Genomic DNA, 15,763 nt, shown 5'->3' on the forward strand with positions numbered 1-15,763 from the left:
AAGTGTACTACTAGCGTGATATATATTTCCAAGATATAGTAACTTGTGAGCGTATCCAAAGCGTGTGCAACCATTTTGACAGGTAGTATACAGTTATACACTCAACAACTAACTATAAAACAACAGAGTCTTTAATGACTGCAATAAAACTGGTGGCTGAAATTTATTAGGCTTTAATATATATATGTTATGTGAATTTCAAACTTGGCCAAGCAGAAAAAATCTAATGTTTCCACAGATCTCAAACTTCCCAAAGATCTTAAATTTTGATAAAATCCCTTCCAAAACTCAATGCCATCACCAAATCTTAAATTAGGTTACTGGTGATGGCATTGAGTTTGAAAGGGGTTTTTCAAAACTGAATTTTATTTGTTCAAAGGCTTTTTCAAAGTCTAAGACCCACAGATACTTTGGTCAAAGATATGAGTATGGAAGGTACAATTTTGGTATGCATGTTAGTGAAAAGAAGGGCATAATGGTGTTTTTTTATAAAATGAGTTGATAATGTTTTGCAGGAAACCAGATGTTAAAAAGTATGTTGAAACATAACCAAATAGAGGTTGTGCAAGAAACAAAACCATCAGACGAGAAATGATGACTGTCACTGATGGCCGGTTTGGACGGTTTCGCGGTTTCCAACCGAACCATGAACACCCTAGACAACATAATGCATTTTTGGGTTTTCTTTGTATTAATGTAACTTTGATATAGCACGAGTCAGTTATGAGTGTAATGACTTTATTGATCTTACTATGATACACTACAAGTCAATTGTGACTTTTATCGATGTAACATGATGTATGTTTGAACTTGACACCAATTGACCAAAATAGCCAGAAGATGAAATGAATTCAACAAACCGACCTGTATAAGTAGTAATAGTATTAAAAACAACCAATATTTTTTTAGTTTAAAGTAATAAGTACAAAGTAAAGAATGGTGATATCATGTATCACAACTAAATTTAAACATATATTTATATGTAACTAGCCGAACGAACACAACTGCTGGGTCGACAACCCCGACATCGGTGTCAATCTCCATTACGAATAGTTGTAGGCTTTTTCCCGGGCCTCCAGTAATCATCCGGGGACCCATTATGAAATAGTTGATTTGGTTGTACAAGTGGCAATGTATTACCCTCATGAAGGAAAGTTACCGTACTAAATTCCTCATGGACCTCGTCATACGAATGCCTATAATTCTTGGGTGGAGTCATGAGGACAACATGCTTTTTTCTATCCAGCTGATCTTGAACATAAAACACCTGGCGTGCTTGCGAGGCCAATATGAACGGATCATCCTTGTGGCCAAATTTGTTTAGGTCGACCGACGTGTAACCAATAATATCATGTTTGACATGTTTACGGTCAAACCATTGGCACATGAAGACCGGAATTCTTTTAGTATGATAATCTAGGACCCATATCTCTTGAAAAACCTCAAAATAAAAGTTTTGTCCATAGGTCACCACGTCTTTTTTGATGTGCATGTCATCCGCCTCTACATCAACCCCGTTGTTCTGGTAAAATCTACCATGATGAGATTTTGTACGAAATTCAAAACCGTTGATATCGTATGAGTCGTATTTGTAAACGTTGCGGTGTGCTCCGTGTGTAATCCACTTTACGGTTTTCTGATATAGAACCTGGGGAGCCCGCTAGCTCTCTTTCAACCTGAATTTCATTACATGGATTAGCTCTCTCTATAAAAGATTTTTAAAAATTATAGAAGACTTAATAAATTGATCTCCCTTGTCGCGTAACCAGTCACCAAACTTTAAAGTATGCTCATTCTCCAGGAATTCTTGTCATTTACCAGGCATTTGGTTTTTCAAAGAGGTCTTGTGTAGGGCCGTCCAAACCGCTCGTCGCTCAAACTCGCTCGCCGCTCGCTCGAAAATTGCTCGAAAAATGCTCGCTCGTTTTTTGCTCGATTGAAAACGAGCCGCTCTGCTCGGTTCGGTTTGTAAACGAGCCAAGCAACGAGCAAGGGTATGCTCGGTTCGGTTCAGCTCGAATATTTTTAATTTATTTTATATATAATTATATATGAACAAATATATAAATATATAGACAAAACACATAAAAACAGCTTACAATTATTTTTACCCCTTTAAATTTTTCATATTCCGTCAATTTTATAGTTTTATTTGTTTGATTCAAGTTTTTAGAATACTAAAAGTTTGTTTACATAATCATTATATCTCACTTTAAACTTACTTTTAATAGAAAATTACAATATATTACATGTTTGCCTAAAAAATACTAATTTATTTATAAAATATATTATTTACAACATTCAAATTTGTTTCTTATTAAAAATTTTAAATTGAAAACTAAATAAATAATGCTCGAAATCGCTCGATGTTAGATCGAAAAATACTCGATTCGATTTTGGATTGTTTCGGTTTTCGCTCGGTTCGAATTTCAGCCGTTTGATTCGGTTGGGTTGTAAACGAGCCAAGCAACGAGCAACCCTTTGCTTGGTTCGGATCGGCTCGTGAACAGCCCTAGTCTTGTGTTGTCTGCAAGTAGGAGTATAATATATTGTGAATTAATATATATGTATATATATATATGGGTGCAGTTACTGTACGCTAATGCCTTAACATATGGTATATTCTGAACTAATATATATATATATATATATATATGGGTGCGTTTGCTGAGCGTTTAAGTTTTCTGAGCGTTTTAGGTTTTTTCCTTTGTTTTTTACCTTTGAGCGTCTCGCGTATCTACCGTACGTTAAGGCATTAAATTACAGTAACTGCACCCTATATATATATGTATATATATATAATTTAGTGTATATATGTTAGTAATACTTACTCGATATACGGCCCTATTTCAGGCGTATTCTGTAGCACATAGAAATGTGCTCTCTTGAAGAGATCAAGAGAAACGTCAACTGATTTAGCGCCTGTGACAGGAATTGTCTCCCCATTATCATCATATTTATCATGTGGAATAGCAACAGTACTCTTGATGTTTTTTTGGTATTCGCTCAGAAACTCAATTGTTTCTTCCGCAATGTTCTCCTCAGCAATGCACCCTTCTGGATAAGTTTTGTTTCGCACATGCCCTTTGATAACCTTCATACACCTTTCAAAGGGATACATCCAACGAAATCATGGTGGTCCACATAATTTTGTTTCTCTGACAAGGTGCACGGTTAAGTGAACCATGACATCAAAAAATGATGGAGGAAAGTACTTCTCCAGCAGGCACAGTGTAAGTATTTGCTCTTCCTGCATATTATCAAGCTCTTCTACAATGATTTATTTGCTACAAATTGACTTGAAAAAAAAAAAACAAAGCCTGATTATAGCATTTTCTCATTGGTTCTGGCATTATTAAGAGTAGTTGTTGTTATGTAATTGACTGCAGGCGTTGTGACGGGAGTCCCAAATAGACCATATTGTTTCTGGTATTCATGCGTGTAAAGCATCACAAGAAAGGTGATCGGACCGTTGTATTGAGCGTTGATATCTCTCCATTCTTCCTTTGTCATTTTCAAGTTTTCAATAAGATAGCTGCACCAGTCCATATTTGGAATATCCGAGGTTTTATCAATTGCAGTGATGAATCGTTGATTGACTGTTGTTGATTTTGTCACAAATCCTATACAAGTGTTGAACAACACAAGGAAATTAATCTTAAACAGTTCACCAACTCCTTGATCCGCGGCCAGTTTGTCTTTCACATGCTTTATACTTATTCTTGAATTTGTCGGGAATTGCTTTTTGAACAAATCTGTAGTAACATCTTCCCCCAATCTTGGTCTACTTCTGTCTAAAACAGGAATCTTACCCATTGGTATCCCCAACACTTCATGTACTTTTTGTGGTTTTATCTTAATAACACCGCTCCCAATGTTCAATTCATTTAAACGGTTATTATAGTTCATGAGCAACCAATATCCCAAATTTGTTGGAGTTTGGATTACTTGAAGTCTTAACATTGACCCGAAACCTATTTCTTCTACACAAGTTTTTTGGGCAGTGGTCATTGCCTTCACTACATCAACAATATTACAAGGTGCACACCTATTCTTCAATTTTTTGTCTACAAATTCAACAAAAGGTTTTCCACTCTCGGCTGGCTTCTTTCCTTTAATGGATTTCTTTTTCGGACGCTGAAAGTCCGGGTCAGAGGTGCTGTATTCCACCTATTTCCACTTTGACAACAACCTGTCGATTTTTGTGTCAAGGTCTGAATCAGAGTCTGCTTCCACAACATGTTTTGTTTTCACCTTTTTCACCACCGGAGCAACTTCTTTAGTCTTCCTTTTATCTCTCTTCTCGTTTAGATGCTTAGCTTTATCAATCTTGTTTTTTCGACAACTGAATCACATACATACAATAAAACATGGGGTAGGGGATAACAACACGAATCACAAGGAAACAGAAAACTCTTATCAAACATCACATTGATAATTCTCATACCAAAGCCATAACACACTTAGCATACGCTTATAACATGCTTTAATATTATACATAGATTTTAAAAAACAAATATATGTATTACAACAACAACCCGCTTATAAACGCTTTAATACATAAGATGATTTAAACAATGCTTACAATTTAAGATTACTTAAACCTAAAACGCTAAAAAAATCATAAATTAACACATGTTCCATCTTTATTCTGAGACCTATCGTGCTTGTGCTTCGTCCTTAGTTCCGTTCCAGAAGTAGATTAGTTAGGGTTCTTCATTTTGGTTCCGTTCCAGAATAATTAAACCACTTGGGCTTGTGGTTGTGCTTTTGCTTCATAGTAGAAACGAATCGTCGACGGTTTTAAGAAATATTGGGAATAATTGTGCTTCACAGTAGAAATATTGACTTACGAGGTTGAATTTTGGGTACTTATTTGACGCTTTTAAAAGAAGGCGTGTGCTTTTAAATTTTAATCGTACGATATATATATATATTAGTGGGTGGTGGTGGACGGTGGCGGAGGTGTGGTAGTTCGTGGTGGTGGATGTGTGGTGGTGGTGGCGGAGGTCGGTGGTGGTGGTGGGTAGTGGGTTGTGTTGGAGGAGGTCGGTGGTGGTGGTGGTGGCGGGCGGGTGGGTGGGTGGTGGTGGTGGTGGGTATAAATATATATATATATATATATATATATATATATATATATATATATATATATATATATATATATATATATATATATATATATATATATATATATATATATATATAATATTAGTGGGTGGTGGTGGCGGAGGTCGGTGGTGGTGGTGTGGTGGGTGGTGGTGGTGGTAGCGGAGGTGTGGTGGGTGGTGGTGGTGGTGGCGGAGGTGTGGTGGGTGGTGGTGGTGGGTGGTTGTAGTGTGTGGTTAGTGGTTGGTGCTGGAGGTTGTTTTGGCGAATGTGGCCGGTGGATGGTGGCAGTAGGTGGTGTGTAGTATGATTGCGGATATGTAATCCATGAGACGATGACGGTGCTATCCCGTATGATGACCATGATGATTGGCCCAATTATGACGATGACGATGCTAATATAATGGTACCCACATGAATACATGGATATAACAACCTGGGTTGGTGGTGGTTATCATAATGATGCTGCTAACCTATATGGTACGGTTTGCTTACGCAAACCTATACGATGGCGAGTGTAGCTCGTACAATGAGCATGATGTCTATGATGATGATCACACATATATATGATGACCATCAATTATATGTACCTATATGACAATACGCCACACAGACGCAAACACACACACACACACACACACACATACATATATATATATGTTGATGATGATGGTGACACCGATGTTTAATGACATGTAACCCGTATGATCGACGACGACCATGATAACGCATACGATGGCCATACTGATGGTAGCCTTTACGACTGATGATGTCGTTTGATGACGACAACAATTCATAAGATGGTGCCGACAGTGATCGCTAATATTGGGCGTTTTGTTTACGATAACCCATACAATGCTGACTACATCCCGTACATGGCAATAGGTTGATGATGATGATGATGACGATGATGATGATGCTGTTGACGATGATGATGACACTGATAACGAGATATATGTTACCCGTATGATCAACGTCGACTACGATAGCCTATACAATGACCACGTTGATTACCCTCACGTCTGATGATGATGCCGTTTCATGGTGACGGTGATCGATGATTATGATGATGATAACCACTATAATACATGATAATGATGATAACTTTATGATGTTGATCATCATCATAACACATATGGTGATGATGATAACCTAGAAGATGATAATGATACAAAACTACATACTTATTCATTATGATAATGATAACACTAGAATGTTATGAGCTTCTCTATTACGAAGTTGTAAATCTTATCCAGAAAATCTTACTAATGGTTCAATAATGGATAAAATTTTAAATTTATTTAAAAAATACGATTTATTAAACAAAAACTCAACTTTTAACGAAATTTATACCGGAATGTTAGTAAAAAAAAACTAAAAGTAAGACTATGTTTTTATACTATTTTTTTAAAAAGTTAAATATAATAAGTTATAAAACAAAAACCAATATATATATATATAATTAAATGTGTAGAAAAAAAATAAAAAAATAAAATAAAAATTCAAACCATTCTCAATGATAAAACCCATTTACTTCAAAACCCTAAATCGACTTCTAACTTCGCTTTATTGTAAGAATATTTGTAATTCGTATTTACTATAATTCGTAGACATCGCTTATCCTGGTAAGAACATACAAACTCGTCTGACATAAAAATGCCACGTCTTAATAATGGAGTTAAGTTCTTGGTAGATATCGACAACGATTCCATGAGTAGGATGGTATGTTAATGTTATCTGGTTAATTTTTTTTTATGAAACAATTTATAGTTTTGCAACATATACATTCTAAGAACATTTTTTGTGTTACTTATAGCTCATTCCTAAAGCTGTTCAACCAATGTTTGCTGAAATGAAATTGAATAACGGCTGTTGTTTGATTTATGATCAAAGTGGTAGAACGTTTTCTGTAGTTATAATCAAAGTACTTGATGACTTTTATTTTGGAACCGGTTGGACTGAATTAATCAGAGAATGTTGTATAGAAGTTAGAACATATGTTGTTTTTGAGGTTAAGTCAACATCTATGTTGAACATGTTTACTTTCAAAAGAAACGTAAATGATCAATCCGGTACAATGTTATGCATTCCAGTCAGAAACCGACACGTTCATTACTTGGTAAGTTTTAATTTATGTTTTTAATGATTGTTTCCAAATTCAAATGTCTATTAATTAACATGTTTAATAGGATTTCCCTGAGTGGTACGTGATTCAAGAATTTGGTGAAAATTGCATGAATTTGCTTTTCGAACTTATTGCTCCAGATAGAGTGTTGTTTAACGTTTCATGTCATTGGGATGGAATGGGTTTTAGGCTAGAGGATGGATGGAATGAGGTTTTTAAACAAACCAACTTGAAAGGTGGTTCCTTTGTTGTGTTTGAAGTCATATCAAATTTTACATTTCATATTAATGTATTTCATGAAGATGGCATAGAATTTATCCTTCCTGGTCCAAATCAGCTGTTTCTCAACTATTAATTAAGCAATCAAGGTAGTTCCTCCCAAAACCCAATTCATCTTGATGAGCAAAATGATGACTCTAAAATCGTCTTCCACATGAACGTCACCAACAAATTGGTAAATTGAATTTTTAAATTTCTTTTTTATTTACAAGTATATTCGTTTAAATTTTAACTTTATAATATATTTGAAATTTGCTTTTCACAGCGTCTTCCAGGTCACATTGCTACCAAGATTGATGCCTATGATGGAATGTTAATCACTTTGGTCAATCCTGAAGGTCGTAAAAAAATGAAACTTCATGGTGAATTGTCGGAACTGAAATTCAGATATTGTTTATCAAAATGGAAAATTTCAGGGTGGAAAATGATTTACAGATTGGTGATAAGTGCAGATTTGAATATGTCATCAATGAAGGTACTTTGTTAGTTGATGTGCTTAAAGTAGTTATAATATTATTAATTAAAATTACGCTAATCTAGACATTAAGTAATAAATCTAGACTCTTAAACTAACTAAAACTACTAACCGGCAAGTGAACCGGTTGACTCTAGTACAGCTAAGTAAGTCCGGATATCGAACCCACAAGACTCTTTTAATTACGTAAACTAGCTAAATTAGACTTAACTATAGACACGACTATTTATTTATTATTAAAAAGGGGGTTTTACTAAAACTAATATTAAACTAATTAATAAAACTAAAGACGACTTAAATATAGAGTTAATTCAAATGATGACGAACAACCACCTAGGCTAGAATCCCTAATGTATTAATTATCAAATGGTTGGAAAATGCTATGTTATGGAACCGGGATCTTAAACTATTCACTTAATGGGAAACCGAACAGGACCTTTGACCATTCTCAAGAAGACACCTATGGAATCCTAATAAGCTATCAAAATTACCGGTTTTAATTAGACTCACTTACGGTCACTAATTTATTTTATAACAAGTACATCTATAAGAAATCCTACCTTACAGCGCGGAAATCATAGGTAGTTTAAAGAATTCACTTGACTCGCTAGACAACGTTAATTAATCAAACTTAGACTGACTCCTTACGAAGAACTAAATCTAGCAATCTTAATCAACAAAGATCTAACAATAACCTATCACCTTACAGCTTTTTAGGTTAGCAGCACACTTTTATTAGATTGACTAATAATATTATTCCTATGATCTTATTGCAAACAATCATAAACTAGTCAAGAACACACAGTAAATGACCTAACAAAATCCTATTATATAACATAAAATCACCAAGGATAATGTGGAATAATAAAATTAATCAAACAAAAACCAAGCACACATATGCATCAATTAAATAACAATAAACCTCTTACTTAATCATAAACCACAGATGAAAACAAAATCCAAACCAAATCCAATGTCAACAAAAGTTCATCATAACCTAGGCGGTCTAAGAGTTTAGCCAACAACCATACTTAAGAACAAAAGAAAATAACTTGGTTTAAATAATGAATTCATAGTGATAATAATAAATTGAAACCAAGAATAATAATATTTGGGTGAGTAGGTGTTGAACCAAGACGCTCTTTGCTCGAACCAATGGCTTCCTTCTCTACTTTCTTCTTCCTTTGCGTTGAACAGCAGGGGCAGCCCCTCTTGTGATTGACCTTCTGTCTGTCTCCGATGATTGTGTGGCCCCCCATATTGACAACAGTAGGTTCCCCCTTTTATAATACCCTCTTTTTGAGATAACTCCTGGGCCTCTGCTTTCGTCATTCAACAAATCCAAGAAGAGCCCTTTTAAATTTAATATTGATCCACTAATTAATTCCAGTGCAGCCCGATGTTGTTCTCCAATTTCAATTTCCTTGTGACACAAATTATATTAATTGATCATGAATTTAATTAAAATAGTCACATGTATTATTAATCTCATATACAGTTTATTCTAACAACTAATTATAACTTAATTCAATTATATGATATACGTTTTAAATAAATATTATTAGTTGAAACAATATACTCATTTTAGTTTGTTATCTTTTGAAACTCTTTAAATCCAACATATGAACCAACTAAGATTAATATTAATTAAGAATCTAGCTTAAAAGTATTTAAAAGTATATAAAGTATTTATACAATAATATGTATATTTTGGACCACATCATTAGTTTTAAAAGTTGATTAGTCCAAGAATGCGCGTTGTGTTTGGTGATTTTTGGAACATTTGTGATTTGGTGACTTTGGGAAACATTTGTGATTTGGTGACATTTGTGATTTTTGTAACATTTGTTATTTTCATGTTTAGATGGTTGTATTGATACATATTTTAATTTATTGTTTTGAATGTTGGTTGGTTAACTTTTAAATGCTTTACTTTTATAGTTTCTTTTAACATATTGTTTTGAATGTTGGTTGGTTACATATTTTAGTTTATTGGTTTAATGGTGCCTTTTGTATGAAAACTTTTAATGAATTGTAATTATGGAGTATCTTAAAACAAATCGTAAAAACAAAAAACACTTTGTTGAAAACGCTACTGATACGCTTATTAAATCGTAAACAACACTTGGTTAAATCTAAAAATAAAACAAAAAATATTTTGTTAAAAAACACTATTACTCTTGTAACACACTAATGTACATAAACATATATAAATATCCTAATACGCTAGTAAGACGCTTATCCCCTTTAATTTATATTAAAAACCATCTTCTATAAAAGTGTCTATTTTCAGCCACATGTACTCTGCCGTAAAAACTATGCCAATAATCTATTGGTTCTTAATTAAAAGGGAGGTAAAACTCAAAAAGCTCCAAATATTCAGATACTCCAAATTACATTTAACACTCCAAAAATCAAATTACACTCCAAATTATTAAAAAACTTTTCCACTCCACAAATTAATCAGACGACACAATTGAAGAAGAACAATCGAAGATGAACCTTATAGATGAAACAATCGAAGAAGAACATGTTTTATACTCCGATGAGGAAGCCAACGACGACGACTCAATCAGACGACACTGAAGGCTACTCCAGCGAGAAAGCCAACACCACGACGGTCAAGCAGACGATGATATAGTGACGATGGCTATCGAACCCATCAACAGTTTTGCTACTACGAAAAAACCTACAAGGGGGTTGACGAGGTTACCTAAGCTACGTACCGATTATGCAAACTCTGGAGGTGTCAGACTGGTAGTGGAGTTTGATAATTTGGGTAGGTTCACTGGCCAAAACAGATCAAAGTTTGCAAGTTTTTTAGGGGATGTTGTAAGGGAAATAGTTGGCTTGAGACATTTAAGTTGGAGGTAGGTCACAAAGGAGCTTAGAGATAAAGTGTGGGAACAAATAACGGTTATTCTTAATTTTTATTTGTGCATATTATATTTTGAGAAGTAATTTACCTAACTGTATTATATTATGCAGAAATGTTTTGAGATTGAGGCGTGTCACAGGCCTTCTGTGATGAATCGGCTCGGACACCTTCTTCGGGATTTCCGAAGAAAAATGGATGCCAAATACATTATGCCGAACATCGGTAAACCTCTGAAGCTGAAGGCGATACCCAAGGGACACAGGACGATGATCAGGAAAGAAGATTGGGATCGCTTCGTTGAGTACACACAATCAGAGCAGTTTCAGGTATAAAGCCTCTACTCTGCAAACGTAGATTGATCGAGTATATATGGTTTATGTTTTTTTTAAATATATTGAAATGATTATAATATGTGGTTAAAGAAAAAATCGGCTTCATCAAAGGGAGCTCGAGCAAAGAATGTTTTTGATCATCACATGGGACGAGGGGGTTATACCTACTTTCGAGAGAAACTGGTAATCACCGTCAGCTGCTTTCTCTCTAGTTCAATGATTTTTTGGTTGTGTGTCCAATGCATGACCGTCAGCTGCTTTCTCTTAAATATTTTACAAGGTCAAAAAGAAGGAAATTGAACCGGATGAGATCCCCGGCCGTGCATTAATGTGGATGAAAGCAAGGGAGGACAAAGATGGCGCATACAAGAATGTTGTTGTCAAAGGCGTGGCAACCAAATTAATATGTTTTAGTATTAAACTTTTTAAATCATGTTAAAGTCAATTCATTGCCTTATATTGGTGTCAAACAAACTTGAGTCTGTCTAACTTGTTGTCTCAACACTTGATGTGGATACATAAGCGTGTTACTAGCATATTAGAATATTTATATATGTTTTTGTACATAAGCGTGTTACAAGCGTAATAGACTAGTTTGAACAAATATATAACATATTTTAACCTAATCGATTACAAAGTGTTTATTTACTTACAGTAGTTCATGAAATCTAACGTTTTATGCTTGTAAGGAATCGGCAGTGTGACATTTGTTTTCTTGCAGGTTCAGCATGAGGAGCAGATCACCTCCGGAGCCCTGACACTTGAACCATGCACAGATGTCGTCACCTTAGTGCTTGGCAAAGAGAAATGTGGGTTTTTAAATGGATTGGGTACAATGGTGTCATCTTAGCTAGTATATAGGTAGTCGTTATTTTTGTATTTTGTAAGATATTTTGCATATGCATTTGCTTAAGTGAATATTATTGTTAATATAATTTGTTTCTAATTTTGTTTAGTCATGCTTGCTTATAGCTGTTTTATATTACTACACAAAAAATAAAAATAATTATATATTGCCTAATAACACACAATTTGGCCACATAAAACACATTAAATAGGTGTGGCCAAAAGTAAGACAATAGCCACTCATGAAATTACAAAAATTAGAGTCTATAAATGACCATTAGCCACAACAAAAACATTTCTGTGTGACGGAAGGGTACCAAAAACATTGGCCACACTTTCATCATTTGTGACAAAAGGTAAGACAATGGCCACACCACAAACTACAAAAGATTTTTTGACTAGCAAGTTCACATTTTTAGCCACATTGACAATAACCTCCAGTGTCTATAAGATATGATTAGCGACACTGTACCACACTATGTGTGACGAAAAGTTTGACAATAGCCACACTTTAACTTACGAATAGAATTATGTGTGACAAAAGGTAAGACAATTGCCACACCACAAACAACAAAAGAGTTTTTGACTAGCAAGTTCACATTTTAGCCACATTAACAATAACCTCCAGTTTCTGTAAGATATGATTAGCCTCACTGTACCACACTATGTGTGACAAAAAGTTTGACAATAGCCACACTTTAAATAACGAATAGAATTATGTGTGACAAAAGGTAAGACAATTGCCACACTACAAACAACAAAAGAGTTTTTGACTAGCAAGTTCACATTTTTAGCCACATTGACAATAACCTCCAGTGTCTATATGATATGATTAGCCACACAGTACCTCACTATGTGTGACGCAAAGTTTGACAATAGCCACTCTTTAAATTACGAATAGCATTATGTGTGACAAAAAGGTAAGACAATGGCCACACCACAAACTACAAAAGAGTTTTTGACTAGCAAGTTCACATTTTTAGCCACATTGACAATAACCTCCAATGTCTATATGATATGATTAGCCACTCATTACCTCACTATGTGTGACGAAAAGTTAGACAATAGCCACACTTTCAATTACGAAAAGCATTATGTGAGACAAACGGTAAGACAATAGCCACACTATAATCTACAAAGGAGTGTTTGAGTGGCAAGTAAACATATTTAGCCACTTTTAATGTAATATCCAGTGTCTATATCATATAATTAGCCACTCTATTATTAAATTTAAGTGACAATTTCTTTGCTATATCCACACGATATAGGTTACAATGCCAGCTTAACACAACCCTATTGGCCACATTATTGTAAAATTCATGTGGCTGAAATATTAATTCATGTGGTTATATACGTGCAATGGTCACTCATAGGAAATAGTCATGTGGCCATTTTCTACCGTTTAGCCACACTTATTGGAGAGGCTTCTTGATGGCCAGCAACTAATGCCTGTACCCTTTAGCCACACTTATTACCACATAAGGCCACTAAAAACTGTGTGTGGCCATATCATACCCACGGTGTCGCGACCTTTGGCCACATATGACCTGAACAAAATGTGTGTGGCTAAAGGCCTACGGCCACACATTTTTCGTGTGACCAAAGGTCAATTTTCACATAGTGAGGTTGATCGGAAATTAAACTGCATATATACTAAATATATGTCATGTGAGCCTAATTAAGAATATACACTCGCAATTATATTTGTCAAGAAATGCATTTTGTTGTTTTTTACCGTTCTCTTCTTAAAATTGATTACGTATCCAAACAAAACATGACAAAAGCGTTTTGTGGATACTAGCATAATGTCGTGTCTTGCACGTTACTTACGAAGATAAATGACAGAAAAATAATGGGCCGTGAAAAGTACTTGGCGTACGTTGTTACATAAAGATTCTAAATATCGTTATTTGTTTGTACATTAATAAAAAAAGATATATGGACTAGAAAAAAATACATAGATATCAACCAAAAACAAATAACTGAAAGAATAGTTTTTGGGTTTTCTTGTTGTATCACTAATCATTGATGGTATAATATGCGGCTGTAGTATAAAAGAGAAAATTAGTAATTTTATGTTGATTATGAATTATCAACGAATAAAGTCTTGTAACCCAGGGTAATCCAAAGGTAAAAAGTGATCTCATACACCCGCGATAACAGAGAACGTTTGATTGTAATTCATGACGACATAATTCCACACAAAAGATAGGCATATACTTTATTATAATTATATAAATGCTTTCAAGTGTGTACGTACATATGTGTAAAACAACCAAGTTGTTTAGTTAGTTACATTGGGTTATATATTAAACATCACAAATTATGGATTACATCAACACAACAAGTAACTTTGTCGTCAAAAACTATGGCCATCTAATTTTTTGTCTCATGATGGATATTATAATATTGCTAGTTACAAATTAAGAGTCCCTACAAGGAATAATTTTGGTTATAAATTTGGCCCCAAATACTACCATTTGATCTCCACTTCTCACCACTCTATTCCCAACTCTTTGAAGGTTTGGTTAATCCATGGATATAGATCAAGGAGAGATGCAAAATGTAGGCTTTTTTGGCCTCTACAAACAATCTATCAAAACCATCTTCTCATTGAAGAAAATATTTGCTCAAATCACCCTAACTTTCATCTTACCACTCTCCTTCATCTTTTTGGCTCACATCATCATCGCTGATATACTTGATTGGCGCATTGAGCACTATGAAAGTAACGAATACCATTCCTATTATCATCGTCGTGCATCATCTGCATGGATTGGTTATTGGATCTTTAAATTTGTTTATTTGACCTTCCTCTTTCTTTTCTCTCTTCTCTCGACTGCTGCCATCGTTTACACTATGGCCAGCGTGTACACATGCGATGATGTGACATTCAAGAAAGTCTTGAAAATCGTGCCTAAAGTTTGGAAAAGACTCGCTATGACTTTCTTGTGGACTTACTTTGGTTTCTTTATATACAATGTGGTGGCTGGAGTGGCGGTTGCCATTTGGGCAACCACCATATCCGACACCACGTTTGGTTTTGTCTTGTTTTGGGTGGTGTTTTCGCTATATTGCATTGGTTTTGTTTATATAACAGCGATTTGGCAGTTGGCTAGTGTGGTTACTGTCGTGGAAAGCTCGTATGGATTACAGGCCATGATGAAAGGAAATGCTCTTATTAAAGGGAAGAAGTTGTTATCGTGGTTCGTATTCTTCGTGCTATATTGCGTTTTTGCGGGTATTTTGATCTTATTTTACGTGTTTGTGTGGAACTATACAATTTTAACCATAATCGTTGGACTAGTATGTCTTTTTCTACTCATGAATTTGTTTTTGATTGGGTTTGTGGCTCAAACGATGCTTTACCTTGTTTGCAAGTCGCATCATTGTGAACCGATTGATAAGGTTGGATTGTCAACTCAACTAGGAGGTTATTTGGGCCAACTTGAGCCGCAGTTCAAGCCAAACAAAGATGTGGAGTTGGGGCAAGCTCATTCTCCTCCACAAGTTCAAGTTTGAAATATTATCACTTGAATGTTTCCATATGTTTAAAACAATGGTAAAAATGTATTTGTGCAATGTAATGTAACTATGTAAGATTGAGATCACAACTATATTCAGATGGAATACAATCATCAAAAAATAATGTATGATTATAAAACACTTTGGTCCTTAATTAATCAAGAACTATCAGCTAATTCTTTATAGCATTGTGC

At 34.8% G+C, this 15,763-nt stretch overlaps 1 protein-coding gene across 1 annotated transcript; it reads left to right on the plus strand.

The window, feature by feature from the left end:
* Nucleotides 1-14,903: 14,903 nt before the first annotated feature.
* On the plus strand, nt 14,904-15,566 carry LOC143589874 (uncharacterized). Its single transcript, XM_077070510.1, has one exon. The coding sequence runs from the start codon at nt 14,904-14,906 to the stop codon at nt 15,564-15,566; it is 663 nt and encodes a 220-aa protein (XP_076926625.1).
* The last annotated feature ends 197 nt before the right edge of the window (nt 15,567-15,763 follow it).

The sequence above is a fragment of the Bidens hawaiensis genome, unplaced genomic scaffold (genome assembly GCF_021521415.1).
Source record: "Bidens hawaiensis isolate Kalapana, Puna unplaced genomic scaffold, B.hawaiensis_p1.1 tig00037997_1, whole genome shotgun sequence".
In the NCBI taxonomy this organism is placed as follows: Eukaryota; Viridiplantae; Streptophyta; class Magnoliopsida; order Asterales; family Asteraceae; genus Bidens; species Bidens hawaiensis.